Source organism: Esox lucius, chromosome 24 (assembly GCF_011004845.1).
Source record: "Esox lucius isolate fEsoLuc1 chromosome 24, fEsoLuc1.pri, whole genome shotgun sequence".
NCBI lineage: Eukaryota > Metazoa > Chordata > Actinopteri > Esociformes > Esocidae > Esox > Esox lucius.
Genome location: NC_047592.1, coordinates 15466230 through 15483027, shown reverse-complemented (window position 1 = coordinate 15483027; position 16798 = coordinate 15466230). Strand labels below are relative to the sequence as shown.

Sequence of the window (16798 nt, the reverse complement as noted above, 5' to 3'; positions counted from 1 at the left end):
AACAAACATTCGAAAACAATGAGACAGGAGTCTCACTCCTATAGACTTAACATGAGATAGGGTGCAGGTCAGGCTGCAGGCTGTTAGCCAGCCTGCTAGCATAGTGGAGTCTGTCAATAGCATAGCCAGACTGAGAAAAGTTAAACAAGGTAGTGTTAACAAAAACAACCTTATTAAGATAAAGCCTTCCTCCACCTCGGTCACAAATAAAAATAAAAATGATGGTATCACTTCGCATCTCAAAATGGGACTCCTAAATGTTAGATCCCTTGCTCCAAAGGCAGTTGCAGTAAATTAATTAATCTCTGATCAAAAACTAGATGTTATTGGTTTATGTGAAACGTGGCTAAAGCCTAATGAATTCACTGCCTTAAATGAGGCCTCTCCTGGTTATGCCTCATTAATGACAGAGTAAATAAATCTGTAAACGATCAAATCGAGGATCTATACTCAATACTGCCAAATACATTAGACACAGTTGCACCACTAAAAACAAAAGAAATACACAACAAGAAACTTGCTCCCTGGTACACAGACAATACTAGAGCCTCCAGAAAATTTCGAGCGAAAGTGGTGCTCCACCAAATTGGAAGTATTTAGACTAGCCTGGATAGACAGTACACTACAATACCGAAAATCACTCACGTCTGCTCGATCAGCTTACTTCTCCAACCTGATTGAGGTGAACAAAAACAATCCAAAATTTCTCTTTGATACAGTTGCAAAGTTAACAAAAAAGCAAAGTGGGTCTTCACTTTAGTTGTAATGAATACTACTTTGATGAAAAGATCGTCACCATTAGAAAACAAATAACTGACTCCTTAAATAGTAATGGTCCTCAAAATCTCAGTTGTCCTAAAAATGTCCTGAACCTCCTGGGCCAGGTGTCAATGGGGACACTTGAATTTTTTGATACCGTATCGCTCAACACATTTACTAAATTTGTAATAAGTTGCTGTTGTAAAAAGGGCTTTATAAATACATTTGATTGAAATGTTATCAATGTGCAACAAGGTAGCTTGTGCAAAGGAATTATAAACCATATAACCTATTAACAAATTTGTCTAACATAGCTAACAGCTTTCAAATTTGACTTTACCTTAGTACCATCACACACGTCTGTGGAATTGGCAATAATGCATCTATAAAGTCCTGTTTCATGGTACATATCCAACTAGGAAAATGTTTGCCCTCTAGGGGATAAGCTGCGCAACAAAATTATAGGAGTGAAAAACTCTAGCCTGTGTTTCAGTGGTTTACCTGCTATCTACAGCACCAAAATCTAGCATTTTCACAAGACAATGGCCAAACTACCTATTGACAAACACAAACATTGTCTTGATTAACCTCCTACATTTTAGGGAATTCACAAACTCTATCCCAAAACAGAATATGTTTGTGTTGGTAAAATTACCACAGATGAGACCAGTATGAATCCAATTTTAACCCTTAGCAATAGATACCCTGATTTAATGGGAAACAATGGTTGGGCCATCCCAGTTGGTCTGTCCTCCTTCCTGGAGCCCCTAGCTTCACCCATTTATGGTGAGCCATTAAAAAGATCAAATTTTTGTTTAATGTAAATTAAATTTAAATTCCCACACATACAAAATCTGAAGTCTGTAGTAAGATATGTTATTCTATCAATTTAGCCGATATCTTTCTTTAACTGAAGATTTGGGAAATCCTTAAAATTATGATTTTGACAGAAAACAAATACCCTATTTGTTCATTAGTAAATGTACCATTTTAGAATTTAAATTCCATTAACAAGTATCAGGAGTTAGTTTTAAGATACAAAGGTTATCCCAGTTACCATTGTAAATACAATCAAAAAGAAACTATATTATTTAACCAAACTCAATTCAGCATTTAAAATACAACATCTAATTTTATTGGAGAGTAAACTCACTTTAGCTGTATTACCCTGTTTTGTAGGCTATGACCATATTGGATTCAAATTCAGTCCTCATGGGACAATGCGTTTCGTTAACGTTGAAGACTATTACCATGTGGATTCTTTTTTCTACCACTTATACGATATACAAGGAGAGAGACAACAATCTTTAACCTTTTGTAAGAAAACTATGAGACTATTTTACCAGATTAGAAATGTATAATTGTACCAATTTCTAATTTATCACTCTGTTTAGATTTACCCATGTGTGCTAGCTAACAGCTCAGCACACGAATGCACATTATCTTGGGCCTGGTAAAGGCCCAACCACATTGTCGCAAGACCCCCCTTGAGGCTTTACGAATTAAAACATTATCAAAGCAATAAATGCATTGACTCAAATTACATCTAACATGACAAAGCACAACAAAACAGGTTATTTCTTGAATACCCATTAAAACATGTTCAAGCATGATAGGATATAACAGGCTCTCATAAATGCCTATTAAATATGCTATTTACCATCAAAGTGCTTTTCAAAGCACATGTAATATGCAATATTCAATTAAATAAACCTGACAAAGTACAGAGGAAAGTGATCAGGTTTCCTTGATTAATACCAGCTTCTTTTAAAGGTTGGGTACGATTCATTTTTGGAAATAAACATTTAAGAACTCTGAAACAACAATAATGATAGCCAACGTCAGTTCCTAGTATCGTCCATGATTCCAGGATCCCATGAGAGAGACTCCATCTTGAGACTACTGTCGGTCGGCCAGGTGGTCAAACAGAATTAATCTTCATCCATTTTGAATGTCTCCTTGGTCTCCTTTCCCACCTTTCGACCTTTGTCCTTTCTCAGCCATCTTAACTTTCCTTTGTCTTCTCTCTTCATGTGGACCACACTCTCCATCTGTCCATATACAGCTTTCTGAGAATCTAAATTGTTTAGCCAGAAAACATTATTTTTATTTTGATTGCAGGCATCGTTGTTAATGATCGTTTTTGTTCTTGATGGGGTCCTATTCGTGCCATGATATTTAAACATGAACGCATCATGCCAGAGGCTGCAGTCCTCCTCCTGTCATATTTTTAAACCGGGAAACTACCGCTCCACCAACGGGTACTCTATACCCTGCTCCAGACAGAACTTGCTGTGAAAGGGGGCGAGTAGTGGTGTTACAACATCAATATGTTTTTCTTTGTAACACATACCCTAACCCCAGTGCTGTGATACCTAATCTTAACCCAAACCCTAACCTGAAACCCCGTGCTGTGATACCTAACCCTAACCAAACCTTAACCTATCCTTTTTCCTTTTCTAACCATACCCCAAACCTTAACCCTAACTTTAACCCCAGTGCTGTGATACCGAACATGAACCTTACTGTAACATTAAAATGCATTTATTACGGATTTAGCCAATTCGTAATGTATTATACATTTTGGTAGTGCATTGTGATGTTACAACAATATCATATGAAATCGGGTGCCATGGTCCCCTGAGACCACGTTGCAACAACGGCTAGCAACCATATTTACATTGAGATCGATTTAACATTAAATATCAGTCAGCTCTGCTGTGATGCTTTTAATAAAGCTTCTCTTTCTCCTTAGATTTTTGACCGAGTACGTTCTTACTAAATTAAATACTATACGAACAATATATTTCAACACAGGTCACAGAAATGATCTGTATTTGTCTGCAAAAGTTTTCTCTGAATAGTGACCCAATCAGCACCAGGAATAGAGTGTGGTGGAAGTTAATCAAGGCTAACCACTCCGCGTTTTTGTATAAACAAAGCCTTAACCACATTGAGAAAAACGCCCGCCTTCACGGTATAAAAAGTCAGATAACATCTTGCTGTTTCTTAAGTACTTCAGTCATTCAGCAAGTCATACAGACAGGTCCATTGTTCCAGAATCTTTTTTATCAACCTACTATCATTACCCGTAGTGACTGTTACAGTATGTCTGGTAAGATGTTGATCAATTCTTCAATTCATTCTTGTTTCCAGTAGAAATGTATTGTTAAGTGTATTAATCTTCTCAGTACTGACAAATGCAGTATACACTATTATGTACGGTATATATATAAAACACTGACTGCATATTTCATTAGCAGATGTTCTGTTTTGATGAAAACAGTTGAAATGAACAGTTTTCTACTTTGTTACACATTGGTGACTTGTGTTATGTAGTAAAATAAACCCAATGTCTTCATAATTTCTTTCATAAGTACTTACTGTTTAAAGACAATGCTTAGATATTATACTTATCAGGTCCTATAATCCCAAATAGCTAAGAGAAATAAATAATGCATACATTATCAAAGCTCACGTCTTAGGAGGTTAAATTGAAATGTTCAGTTTACAAGAAATACATTATAATAATGAAACAAAAACAAGTTTAACATTTGTTGCAAATGTATGAAAATGTTTAAACCGGAAAAATGTCAAAAATGTACTAATCACACACCTGTAGTGTAATTAGGAGGTTTGAGAAGACTTTGGTAAAAACATAACATTTCGGTCAGGCTGTCCGAAAGGCTTTACATTTTTTTCATTAAATAATAACATTTGCAAGCATCACCTGTGTGCAAGAGTGTTGCAATTTCTCCTAAAAACATAAATATCACATGTACGTACATTTTCAGACTCTGCTATATGACATGTGAAAATATGTTTGTTGCACTTGTAATGTTCTCTTTGAATAATAATTTTACAATTCCAGTGAATGTTGTTTTGTTAAGAAAAATAGAACTGCAGTAACTTAACAGCAGGTCTGAAATTGTGAGAACATCTTATTTTGGTGTAATATCAATTTTAGTTCTACATTAAATAACTCTTTATTAAATACATTGTGATATTAAAACCCCATCCTTCCCCTCTCCAGTTCTCAAGACTACTGTGTTGACCCTGTTGTGGCTGTGGGGGGCCTGGATCCCCCCAGTCCTGCTCTCCTGCAAAACAGGCAAACTAAAAGAGTGCAATGCTGCCCAGCCAGCTCCCGGGACCAAGCTGGCTGGTGAGGGTTTTGATGTGGTCACCATGGAGCGCAAGGAGACCTATGTGGTGAACATGGATAACTGGAAGAACAACGGGACCTGTACACTGTGTGTTAACCCTTTCATGGAGGGAAAGACTCAGAGACTCCCAGCGGCTGTGCTGGACTGGAGAGCCTTACACCAATGTCACATGAAGATATCCAGCACGGTCTACGACTCCAGTGAGGCATTTGTGAACCAGAGTCAAACAGAGGTACTACTACTACTATTATTATTAATACTGTTACAACTAGTACTACTCCTATTATTATTAATAATTTTACAACTAATACTACTACTATTATTATTAATACTGTTACAACTAGTACTACTACTATTATTATTAATAATTTTACAACTAATACTACTACTATTATTATTAATACTGTTACAACTAGTACTACTACTATTATTATTAATACTGTTACAGCAAGTACTACTACTATTATTATTAATACTGTTACAGCTAGTACTACTACTATTATTATTAATACTGTTACAGCTAGTACTACTACTACTACAACCCTCAGATCCAGAACAGCATTTTTTATTTAACATTTATTTTAGTAGTGGAAGTCATACTGAGACCAGTATGTATGAGTGTTTTTTTGTGGATAAACCCTGAACCAACACAAGCAATACACAACATGAACACAAAATTCATGGAAATAATCCTCCATCATCCTTTTGATTTGCCCTGGAGTCACTAGTTCATTTGATTTAAAATGATCCTGGAATTTATTCCAAATGTGAGGTGCAGAAAAACTGCTTAACTCAGTGGAGATTGAAGGTATCTCTAGAGTTAACCATCCCTGAGACCCTGTTTAATCGTTTGTATTTCTGTATGTCAGAAGAGAATTAATGTACAGTGTGTATTTGTGCAGGAGAGCTTTATAAACACAAGGTGTAAAATACATGAATCTACGTTGCTTCAGAAGCCCAACCTACTTTCTGATTTAGAGAGCAGTGGTGCGTACTGAAACAACCACCTGTATAGTTTATCTGTCACACAGACATATTCATTAATAGCTGTAGCCTCTAAGCTATTCATGTTTATGACACAAGTAGTAGCCACAAAGCTACAACTGTTATGGACACTCACTCCCACTGGCGTAGCGTGGTGACGCTGGGCTGGCATGCCCAGGGGGGCACGGTCCCCCACCCACCACACTGCTGCACCCCCGATAGCTACATCAGTGCTCACGCCATTTTTCTCCTTCTTTTTTCTGCCCTGCTCACATACTAGTGTTTCATATTATAAAATATTTTCTGTCCATCACTTCTGTTGTGTATCAGGCTGAGTATGCTACCTAACGACGTTTGGGCTGCTTCAGTGAGAAACAATATGGGACAGACCATTTGAGTAAGAGAGGGCTGTTCGGTCTGAAACAAATAATGTATTAGAAGGCATGATTTAATTTAGTCATTTTGAGCGTCACAATCAGATTTTAAGACAAAACATTATTACAAAAAAACAATGTATTATTATAATTTTTTTTAACTATATTTCCCTTTTTCACAGGGCCCTAAGCCTTCTGGGGCCATAGGCGGCTGCCTACCTTGTCTAATGGTACTGACCACCTCTGTAAGTGATATGTCCACTATAATTGTGTAGGTAGATGCTGGTTGGAAGATTGGCCTGGACTTTGGCATGACCCCCGAGGTAAAGCAGTCCATCATGTTGGGTACCCACTCCAGAACTGCTAGGACAGTCATGGAGCAGTCCAAGAAGGACAAGTACAGCTTCATCAAACAGGAAACACACTGCTCCTATTACAGGTGATTTACTTGTTTTACTATAGTTGCATTACTACTGTAGAGCTAACACTGCTCTCTAGTGGCTCATTAACACTTTACACTTTGGATTGTAAAGGCTATGGGTACAGGTTGTAAAATGGTGTAGTATATAGAAGATATAATGGGTTACGTTTCTAATATGACAAAAAAAATTGACATACCATTATTTCACATGAAGAGATTTCAATAATTTACTTTTTTTGGTATCCCCAAATGTTAACATTTATAATCTATTAATTCCTATCGACAGGTCTATAATCAAACCAATCAATGTATTTTACCTACATGACTCATTACTAATTAACTCTCCATCCTGTGTTTCCTTAGTTACCAGTTGATTGAGGACCCTCCTCTACATCCTGAGTTCTCTCGCTCCCTGGATCGTCTCCCTTCCTACTACAACACCCATTCCAAGGCTGAATACACCCGTTTAGTTGCCACCTTTGGCACCCACTACATCAAGAAGGTTCAACTGGGGGGGCGGGTGAAGAGTGTCACCTCTCTAAAAGTGTGTGAGGCAGCACTGAATGGTTACAGCGAGAATGAGGTGATGGCAATTTAAAAATACAATGAATTTACATTTATTGATATATTTTTAAAACCTTTTACATTATGTTTTTCTTTTCTTTTTTTGAAGGTCAAGGACTGTCTGGAAGCTGAGGCCTCTGGTGCCACCAATACTGCAACAGCCGAAGTCAATGCTGAGACCAAGTTCTGCAAGAAGAACAATCAAGACAGATTTAGCAGCATGTTTAAAGACAGGTTTGATTGATTTTGATTTGATTGATTACCAATGTGGTGCCTGTTGTTGTGGAACAGGACTAATAATGATAAACTAACAAACAGGTTTAATGAGACCAGTGGTGGTTCTAGCTTGTATGGCTCCATGGGCGTACCCCCTGTTCAGCCACCCCCATATAGGTGTATAAAAAAGACTCATAAATATCAAAAAGGAGTAACAAAGTTTGTAGTATATGAATACAAATAGAGAATCGAATTCTACATTATCACCCCTAACAAAAAATATGCAAATAAAACTAAATTCCACAAAGCCTAGATGTCTCCTCATCCTGGCCAGTGCCAGAGGGTGCTCCAAAATCTACCAGAAGTGACCCTGAATTTCAATACAGTATAAGTCTGACACCCTAAATACATTTATTGCACAACTAAATATACATATACATGTCATCATGCACAATTTATCAAACTTTCAGAATACAAAAAAAATTAACCATACAACCTCCTTGGCTAATTCTAGGCATAAGACACCCCAAAAGAGTCAATATATCACAGAAGATACAAAATACCAGCATAATATAGACACCTTTTAAGTTAGCCTACAGCTATTGTAAATGCCCCTTACTGAGCTCCGGACCTAGTCAATACAATCACAGAAAACCTTTATGAGGTCACCTCAATGAAAGTTAACCAAATCAATATTGTGCTAGTTAGGTTGTAATCATTTTGCATTAAGCTAAACATATTATCATGATGAAACTGTGTGAACGGATATCCAATGTTATGTAGGGAAGTTGGACAGAGAACTGAATATTGTCTCCCTATGTGTAATAGCGTAGCAAGCAACAGAGACTAAAGAACATAAGTGTTATACTAGCCTATTGCATTACCTGCATAATATTATACTTATAGAGAGATGACATAGCTGCATACTGTACCTTTATCTTTTGCGCATTTCTCCTCATCTGTGATATTTTTTCCTAAACTGCGCACCTGATGGCTTATATCTTTTCTTATCCATTTGTGTTGATTTGTCACTGGAATCGCTATACATTCCCCATTCCCCAGCACTGTCAACCAGGAGTCAAGATTAAACCAATTCACCTTGGTTGTGTGCAGACTGGTTTTTTATTGTTCTTAAAAATTTCGCACAAACCAGAAACAAATCCACCAATACGTCTGTGAAACTATATATTCACAGTCTTATGAATGAATTGTGGTTCATTTGGTAGCATTTCGTACTGCGACTGATTTTTTCTAATCACTTTAGTACTGTACAAAGATAGAGGTGCACTATTTGATAGATTCCCCGGTCCCCCTACATCAGGCTTCCAGTGGGGAGACCTTCCCAGGCAGTAATCTGTCTAACTCACAGACTAGAATCAGGGCGCCTACTCCGACAAGGTTCATGGACCCATCGTCCCACATGGTGACATTATATCATTAAAGTGATGTGACGATAGAAAACAGATCACGCAAATGTCACCATTATGATTTTTGGTTTGGGTGCCTCGTGCCGGCCCCGGCAAGATGCCTAAATCAACCTCCGAGTGAGAGTTTCAGCAGCATGTTTAATGACAGGTTTGATTGATTTGATTTGATTGATTCCCAATGTGGTGCTTGTTGTTGTGGAACAGGACTAATAATGATATACTAACCAACAGGATTAATGAGGTGGTGGGGGGAAAGACGGATGGAACAACTGACCTGCTCTTCTCCAGGACGAGGGGAACCTCCAAGGCCTTCGCTGATTGGGCAAGCACCCTGAACACTGTTCCAGACATCATCAATTACTCCCTCCACCCCCTCCACGTATTGGTGAAGGACACCAACAAAAGGGCAGGGCTGAAGAAAGCAGTGGAGGACTACATCCTGGAACACGGCCTGGTCAAGCACTGCTCTGGGAAGTGTAAGAGTGGCTCCAAGCCCAGTGCCCATGACTCCTGCCAGTGTGTGTGTCAGGCCAGTGAGGAGGTGACCAACCAGTGCTGCCCGAAGGAGAAAGGCCTGGCCCGACTAACGGTCACCATAAAGTACGCCAAGGGCCTTTCTGGGGACACTATGTCACAGACTGACGGCTTTGTCAAGGTATGATTGCTTAATCTGAATATTTAAATTGGTATTACATTTTAATAAGCACACTTCAAAGCTAATCCAGGATTTGACACCAGGTAGCTTTAAATCCAGTTTACATTGATTTTTTTCCTGAAGGTGTACTTGGGTAATGAATACAAGCAGACTGGTGTGATCGAAAACAATGACAACCCCACGTGGAACACAGTCTTTGATTTTGGCATTTTCAAGCTCTCCCCGTCCAGTAAGCTCAAGATTCAAGTTCACGACGATGACCGCACCTGGTTCAAGAAGACGCCGTACGAACGTTTAGGGGAGTGCATTCGACCTATCAAAGCAGGGTCTTATAATGATGAAATGTGTGCACTAGATTATGGCAACTTGTTCTACTCCTACACTGTTGAATGTGCCCCAGGACTTGGGGGCCCAACCTGTGGGGAGTACATCCCCTCTCCAATGAACTCTGACCTTTCTGACATCTACGCCTCCCGTAACGCCCTGAACATGACCCAGGATCTACTGGCTCACATCCGGATGGGCCGGCCCCCAGTAGACCCGTTGGCCTTCATGATGAAACAGAAAGCAAATGATCACCCTCGTCTCTCTGCCCTCAATTAGCTGTGATCAAAACCTATTTTTATGTTGATTATTTCCAACCTCTTATTCTGAGGCAGAAGCAATTTTACACTGCCAATTTTGCAGGTTTTCTGTAATTTTTATCAAAGGTACACTTCAACTGTGAAAATCCCAAAAATCACATTGTATGTGGACAGGTGTCTTTTATACAGGTAACAAGTTCAAACAGGTGCAGTTAATACAGGTAATGAGTGGAGAACTGGAGGGCTTCTTAAAGAAAAACTAACAAGTCTGTGAGGGCTGGAATTATTACTGGTTGGTAGGTGATCAAATACTTATGTCATGCAATATAATGCAAATTAATTACTTAAAAAACATACAATGTGATTTTCTGGCTTTTTGTTTTAGATTCTGTCACTCACAGTTGAAGAGTACCAATGATTAATATTACAGACTTCTACATGCTTTGAAAACCTGCAAAATCTGCAGTGTATCAAATACTCGTTCTTCCCACTGTATATCCAATGTTTTTTGAAAAGCAATGGTTTACGTACACTTTTATAGCACTTTTATGTAACGCTTTTAACTCTTTTGACTTACATGTGTTAATTCACTCCAGACTGGCCCATTGACTTTGTGTTAGCTACCCATGCAATAAAAAAGCTATTTCATTTAAGGTATTGATAATTGGTTGTCCATCCCATAAATGAATTGACTTTTACCTAATGACCTGTTGTTTTTCTGTTCACTTTTATGCCGGCCTGCCTGCCTACCTGTAGTTAAATAGCATAGCGGTCAGAGACGCGGACTGCCACGTTAGTGGGACCAGAGTTCGATCCTCGCCACGGACAAAACCAATTTGGCATTAAGTTTTGTTCAGGATAGACTAAAATGTTGCTGGATACAAGCTTCAGTAGCTACATTATACTAAGCCTAAAATAAAACTGTTTATGATTATATTGCGATGGACAAACTGCACTGACAAATAACTTATTGCTCTCAATTTCGATTTACATAGCGCAGTTCACATAGCGTAGTGGGTAGCTATTCAACTGTCGTTGTTTTAAAGAAACGAACAAACCATGGAGTGATTGGAGTCATTGTTTTCATTACAGATTGTGTATACAATTGCTATTAGCTAGCCATCTACAGTAATCTCTTTATAACTTAATGCGTTTACTATTGTAGTGACCCTGTTACACCTCCTGTTGGTTTGGATGTTAGAACAGTGTCGTTTTGACACATTTATTTAACAGTGCAGAAGTAAACCGACACCACACCTCTACACATGTATCAGGTGAAACAATACCCACTATTTAAATAGTATATTGCTTAAAGATACAGTCTGCCACATAGGAAACCATGGATCAAATACAGGCAGGGCAACAACATTCATCCCTAATAATTGTGGGCAGAGATAGGCTTGCCTGGTTTCTTTGTTAAATCAGCAGTTGTTACAAAGTGCTTTTAAAAAAAACCCAGCCTGATACCCCAAGGAGCAAGCAACTACAGTGTTGATGGACATAGGCTAGGAAAAACTCTCTTAAAGTGGCTGAAAAGTAGGAAGAAAAAAAAAAGGGACCAGACTCAGAGGGATGACCAGTCCACTTCTGGCTGTGCTGAACACTTTAAGAGTAAAAATTGTAGTCATTTATAAATGCATATGGGCTGTGTCCAGAGTCTATAAAACATCATCCAGGTCAGACGCATTACCAGATGGACAAGGACAGGGACAACCCAGGAGGGAGGAATGGTCAGCGGAGTGGCAGCTGGAATCATCTGGTATTGTGTTGATCTGCAGTACCACAAGGAGGACCTTGGACAGGGACAGCTACGAGTCTTTCGAGCCGGGTACACCTGATGTTGCTACTAATTGAGGATCCTGTTTAAGTTTCCACACTCCATGTGGATTATTATTTTTGCCTTTGTGCTTTACGTTCTCGGTTGCGACCTCGCCTTTGTTTTGTTGTTTTGTACCGAAATAAAGGGATGACTAAGTCCTACAGCTCTGCAATTCGTATCCTGACTCTACACAGTGACCCCTGAGGGGTTGTCAAAGACTTAATGTCCTCCGAATATTAAACGGAGGCGGACACAAGGAAAGTTATAGTGTTTATCTTAGATTAAAAAGGATTTACAATGTAGAAGGAGAACTGACACCCCCCACCACACACACACACACACACACACACACACACAATAATATAGCTGCGTCAAACCTTGGGGCTCAGACAGGGGGGTCCAGTGACACTGTGGCTCTATCCAAGTTTAACCCCAGATCCCGGAGTATCACCCACAGAGTTCCCTCCCATTGCTCAAGGGCCATAATGGAGAAATAACTAGTGACGCTTCGAGGCTTACTTAGACATTTCAACCCAGTCTGCTGGAAGTGAAAGGGCAGAGGCTTGCATCTGAGCAACAATATCACGACATTGATGACGTTTGAAGGTTCGCACCTCATGCGACCATCGAATGGCCTTTTTCCACTGCATGGTACCGGCTCAACTGTACTCACTGCATTCTTGACTCACTTTGAGAGCCCACTTTGAGAGCTTTTCCAGCGCTATGTACCAGCTCGACTCGGCTCTACTTGCCTCGCCTTTTCTGCTTTTCCACTGGCCAAAAGTTAGGATAGTACCTGGTACCAGATAGTTTTGCTGTGGTACCAGATACTATCTGCAGTGAAAAATGGCACGGGGTGTGTAGAGCCGAGTAGAGCTGGTACATAGCGGTGGAAAAGCTCCCCAGTTAGAGGCGAGGCGAGAAGTGTTGATCCAGTTGAGCCGGTACCATGCAGTGGAAAAGCGCCATAATGATAGGGTTTTTAAGACATGGCGCTTTCAAAACATGCTTTAAAACATATGGAACTAAATTAGTCTACAGGCTAATTATCAAGAACTAATGAATTTCACAAGCCGGTGAATTTCAAAACGTTTCTACTACACATCATTCTTTATCAATAATAAACCGGTATCCAAAATACCCTAGACTATTGTTAGAATTATCTGATCAATTTGGAAGAGACATCAGCTGGCCAATAGCTGAAGATGTAGAGCTGTGGATGGATATGTAGTTGTTTTAGAAAGCCCTTTTCGAGTCCCAATGGTTACTTGTCATGTATCGTTTCACTGAAAACACTGGCAACATTGCATTTGTAACTTCTATGTCAGGAATATTTGCTCATCAGTTTTTAATATCACATCTTAAATCAAGCATTGGATCCACTATATTTTATTAATGTTTTACTCCAGCATTTCTGTCGTAAAGCTGTATCATTGAGATGTATGATCACCAGGTGATTAATGACATCTGAAGACTTTCAGCTTAAATTCAAGGGGTCGAACTAAAATATCGTATGAATCGTTTAGGAATTGCAAACACTTTCATACACAGTTTCCTTATTTCAGGGGCTCAAATGTAATTGGACCAATTAACACAATCATAAATAGAATTTTCATTTTTAATACTTTGTTGAGAATCCTTCGCAAGAAATGACTGCTTGAAATCTGGAACACATGGACATCGCCAAACCCTGGGTTTCCTCCTTTATGATGCTTTTCCAGGCCTTCTTCAGTTGTTTGTTCGTGGGTCTTTCTGCCTTAGGTTTTGTCTTGAGCAAGTGAAATGCATGCTCGATCAGGTTGAGATCAGGTGATTGACTCGGCCATTGCAGAATATTACACTTCTTTGCCTTAAAAAACCCTTTGGTTGGTTTAGCAGTATGTTTTTATCTCTATACACATCAGAATTCATCTGTCTGCTTCTGTCTTGTGTCACATCATCTATAAACACTAGTGACCCAGTGCCATTGGAAGCCATGTATGCCCATGCCATCACACTGCCTCCACCATGTTTTACAGATGATGTGGTATGCTTCAGATCATGAGCCATTTTTCTTCCAATCATTCTGGTAAAGGTTGAACCTAAATGTAATCTGTCCCAAGAATGCTGTTTCATAACTGGGCTGGCTTTTTAGAAGTATTTTTTTGTCTAATCTGGCCTTTCTGATCTTGAGGCTTATGAATGGCTTGCACCTTCTGGTTAACCCTCTGATTTGTCTTCTCTTTATGGTAGACTTGGATAATGATATGCCTACCTCCTGGAGAGTGTTCTTCACTTGGCTGAAAGTAGTGAAGGGGTTTTTCTTTACCATGGAAAGGATCCTATGATCTTCCACCAATGTTGTCTTCCCTGGACGTCCAGGCCTTTTTGTGTTGCAGAGCTCACCAGTGTTCTTTTTTTCTCAGAATGTACCAAACTGTGGATTTGGCCACTCCTAATGTTCCTGCTATCTCTCTGATGGATTATTCCATTTTTAGTAGCATAAGGATGGCCTGTCTCACTTGCATTGAGAGCTCCTACAGAATACTTCCGCAAGCTCGTGGAGTCCATACCCCGTCGTATTTCTGCAGTTATCCCATGGGAGGCCTACCAAGTATTTGACTAGTAGGTAGCCCTCACAGACGAAATTCCTCTATAGGAGATATAGGAGCTGCTGTAGCTACTGGTAATAGTGTTGTAGGAGCTAGCTATGTAGCTAATGTTTGTGCATTCAATTTGAGATCACTGCAAATTGAACTCATCTGTTCCTCACTCAAAACCTTCCTTTTTCGACTTTTCTGGAATGGAAAGAAAAAGGTGCAGTGGTCTCTTAATTTTTTCCGGAGCTGTATTCTAAATCATATAGTTATAATTTAGATGTATGTTTTATATGTACTGTTTTTAATTGTAATATATGTAACTTAAGGTATAATGGTTTTAACCAGTTATTTTTGGCAAGAGGTAGATGTAAGGGAAACCATGAAACGGAAGGAAACAAGTGTGGAATTGTCCAAATGTTACTAAGGTTACTGAAGTGACAACAGTTTGAAATAGCGAGGAGTGGGTCAGGAAATTATGAAACGGAAATGGCGAAATAGACGTATGACACCAGATAAGTTTTAGCCAGACGGGTTTTAACCAGACAAGTCTGTAGGGCTGCAGCTGGATTCTATCGGAAAAGACGTTTATGTAAACATTCCACATGTGATATTTATTCCTGACCAGCAGGTGGCACCACTGTACATTGAGTTTTAAAGCCTTAAGAGAATGAACAATGTTTTGGCCCAATTTGACAAAATCCTTGAATGCTTCAGAATGCGTTGATTTGCCATCATTCGGGGGCCAGTGACTCTGCCCCCTGAATGGCATTGGAGAGAGGACATCCCAGTGGAGATTAAACCCCTTATGACAACACAGCAAGTGTGGACAGATTCAAGACGTTTACCTTCCCACACCTGGGCCAGACCACTAAATCATAGACCATGCTGAAGGGATGAGTCTTTAGTAGACACTCTAGACTAATAATACTCTTCAGTAATACAAGGCCTCTTCAGTAACGTGATGATTCAGTTATACAACACCTATTCAGTAACATGATGATGCGGGTGCCAGATAAACTTTCAAACTATTTTAGTGTCACATTAGAAGCACCTGTACCCTTTTAGATATGAGACTTCTGCTCTGGCGTAGAATGGTCTGGTCTGGTAGCAACATGCTCTAGGCCAGAATCTTCCCCATTTACAATGTGTAACGTTCCTGTCGTTACATTTGTACGTTCTGTATAGTTCAGTTCTAAGTTCTCTATATCTTTGTTCAGTTGATTCTCGTTAGTGTATTCCCCTAGTATGCCCCCTCATTATGTCCCTATTGAAGTTCCTCCTGTCCTAGTGTATTTGGTCAGTCACTGTTGCATTGTTATGTTCTTCTACATGTCCTTGTTTTGGCAAGTCTAATTTTCAGAAGAACCTTTAGTTAGAAAACCTCTGTGCCTGTCTCCTGCTACCTTCTACAATCGTGACACAGTGGATCTCCAAAAAAAAAATCTGCATTTTCTTGTGTTACAACATGAAACAAGAATGTATTTTTAAAAAAATGTTTTAGCCACTGACAAAAAAGTCAATAATGTAAAATACAAAAGTAAAAATCTATAAATTATTGTCTACCAGCTTCAAAAATAACGTACCATTGAGTGAAGAGGTTATTGAACAAACCATACTTCTCGGTAGATCGATAGTGATCTATTATAATCTATTTAAGAGGGATAAATTAATCCAAAATGTGAATAATTCTAGTAGTTATATGCTAGACCGGGCATGTCTGTGATACATTCTAGTGGGTATACTCTAGACAGGGCATGTCAGTGATACATTCTAGTGGGTATACTCTAGACAGGGCATGTCAGTGATACATTCTAATGGGTATACTCTAGACAGGGCATGTCAGTAATACATTCTAGAGGGTATACTCTAGACAGGGCATGCCATTGATACATTCTAGTGGGTATACTCTAGACAGGGCCTGTCTGTGATACATTCTAGTGGGTATATTCTAGACAGGGCCTGTCTGTGATACATTGTACTGGGTATATTCTAGACAGGGCATGTCAGTGATACATTCTAATGGGTATACTCTAGACAGGGCATGTCAGTGATACATTCTAATGGGTATACTCTAGACAGGGCATGTCAGTGATACATTCTAATGGGTATACTCTAGACAGGGCATGTCAGTGATACATTCTAATGGGTATACTCTAGACAGGGCATGTCAGTGATACATTCTAATGGGTACAGTCTAGACAGGGCATGTCAGTAATACATTCTAGAGGGTATACTCTAGACAGGGCATGC

At 39.3% G+C, this 16798-nt stretch overlaps 2 protein-coding genes across 2 annotated transcripts in view; one reads left to right on the top strand and one right to left on the bottom strand.

Annotated features, from left to right (window-relative positions):
* Positions 1-16798, bottom strand: part of LOC114830380 (endonuclease domain-containing 1 protein-like) — a 121140-nt gene that overhangs the window by 8813 nt on the left and 95529 nt on the right. The gene's annotated exons all lie outside the window — the stretch shown is intronic.
* LOC117593897 (perforin-1-like) lies at positions 3792-10310 on the top strand. Its single transcript, XM_034290511.1, has 7 exons — positions 3792-3874; positions 4793-5157; positions 6559-6722; positions 7068-7287; positions 7378-7502; positions 9143-9566; positions 9690-10310. The coding sequence occupies exons 1-7, from the start codon at positions 3868-3870 to the stop codon at positions 10167-10169; spliced, it is 1785 nt and encodes a 594-aa protein (XP_034146402.1). The 5' UTR covers positions 3792-3867; the 3' UTR covers positions 10170-10310.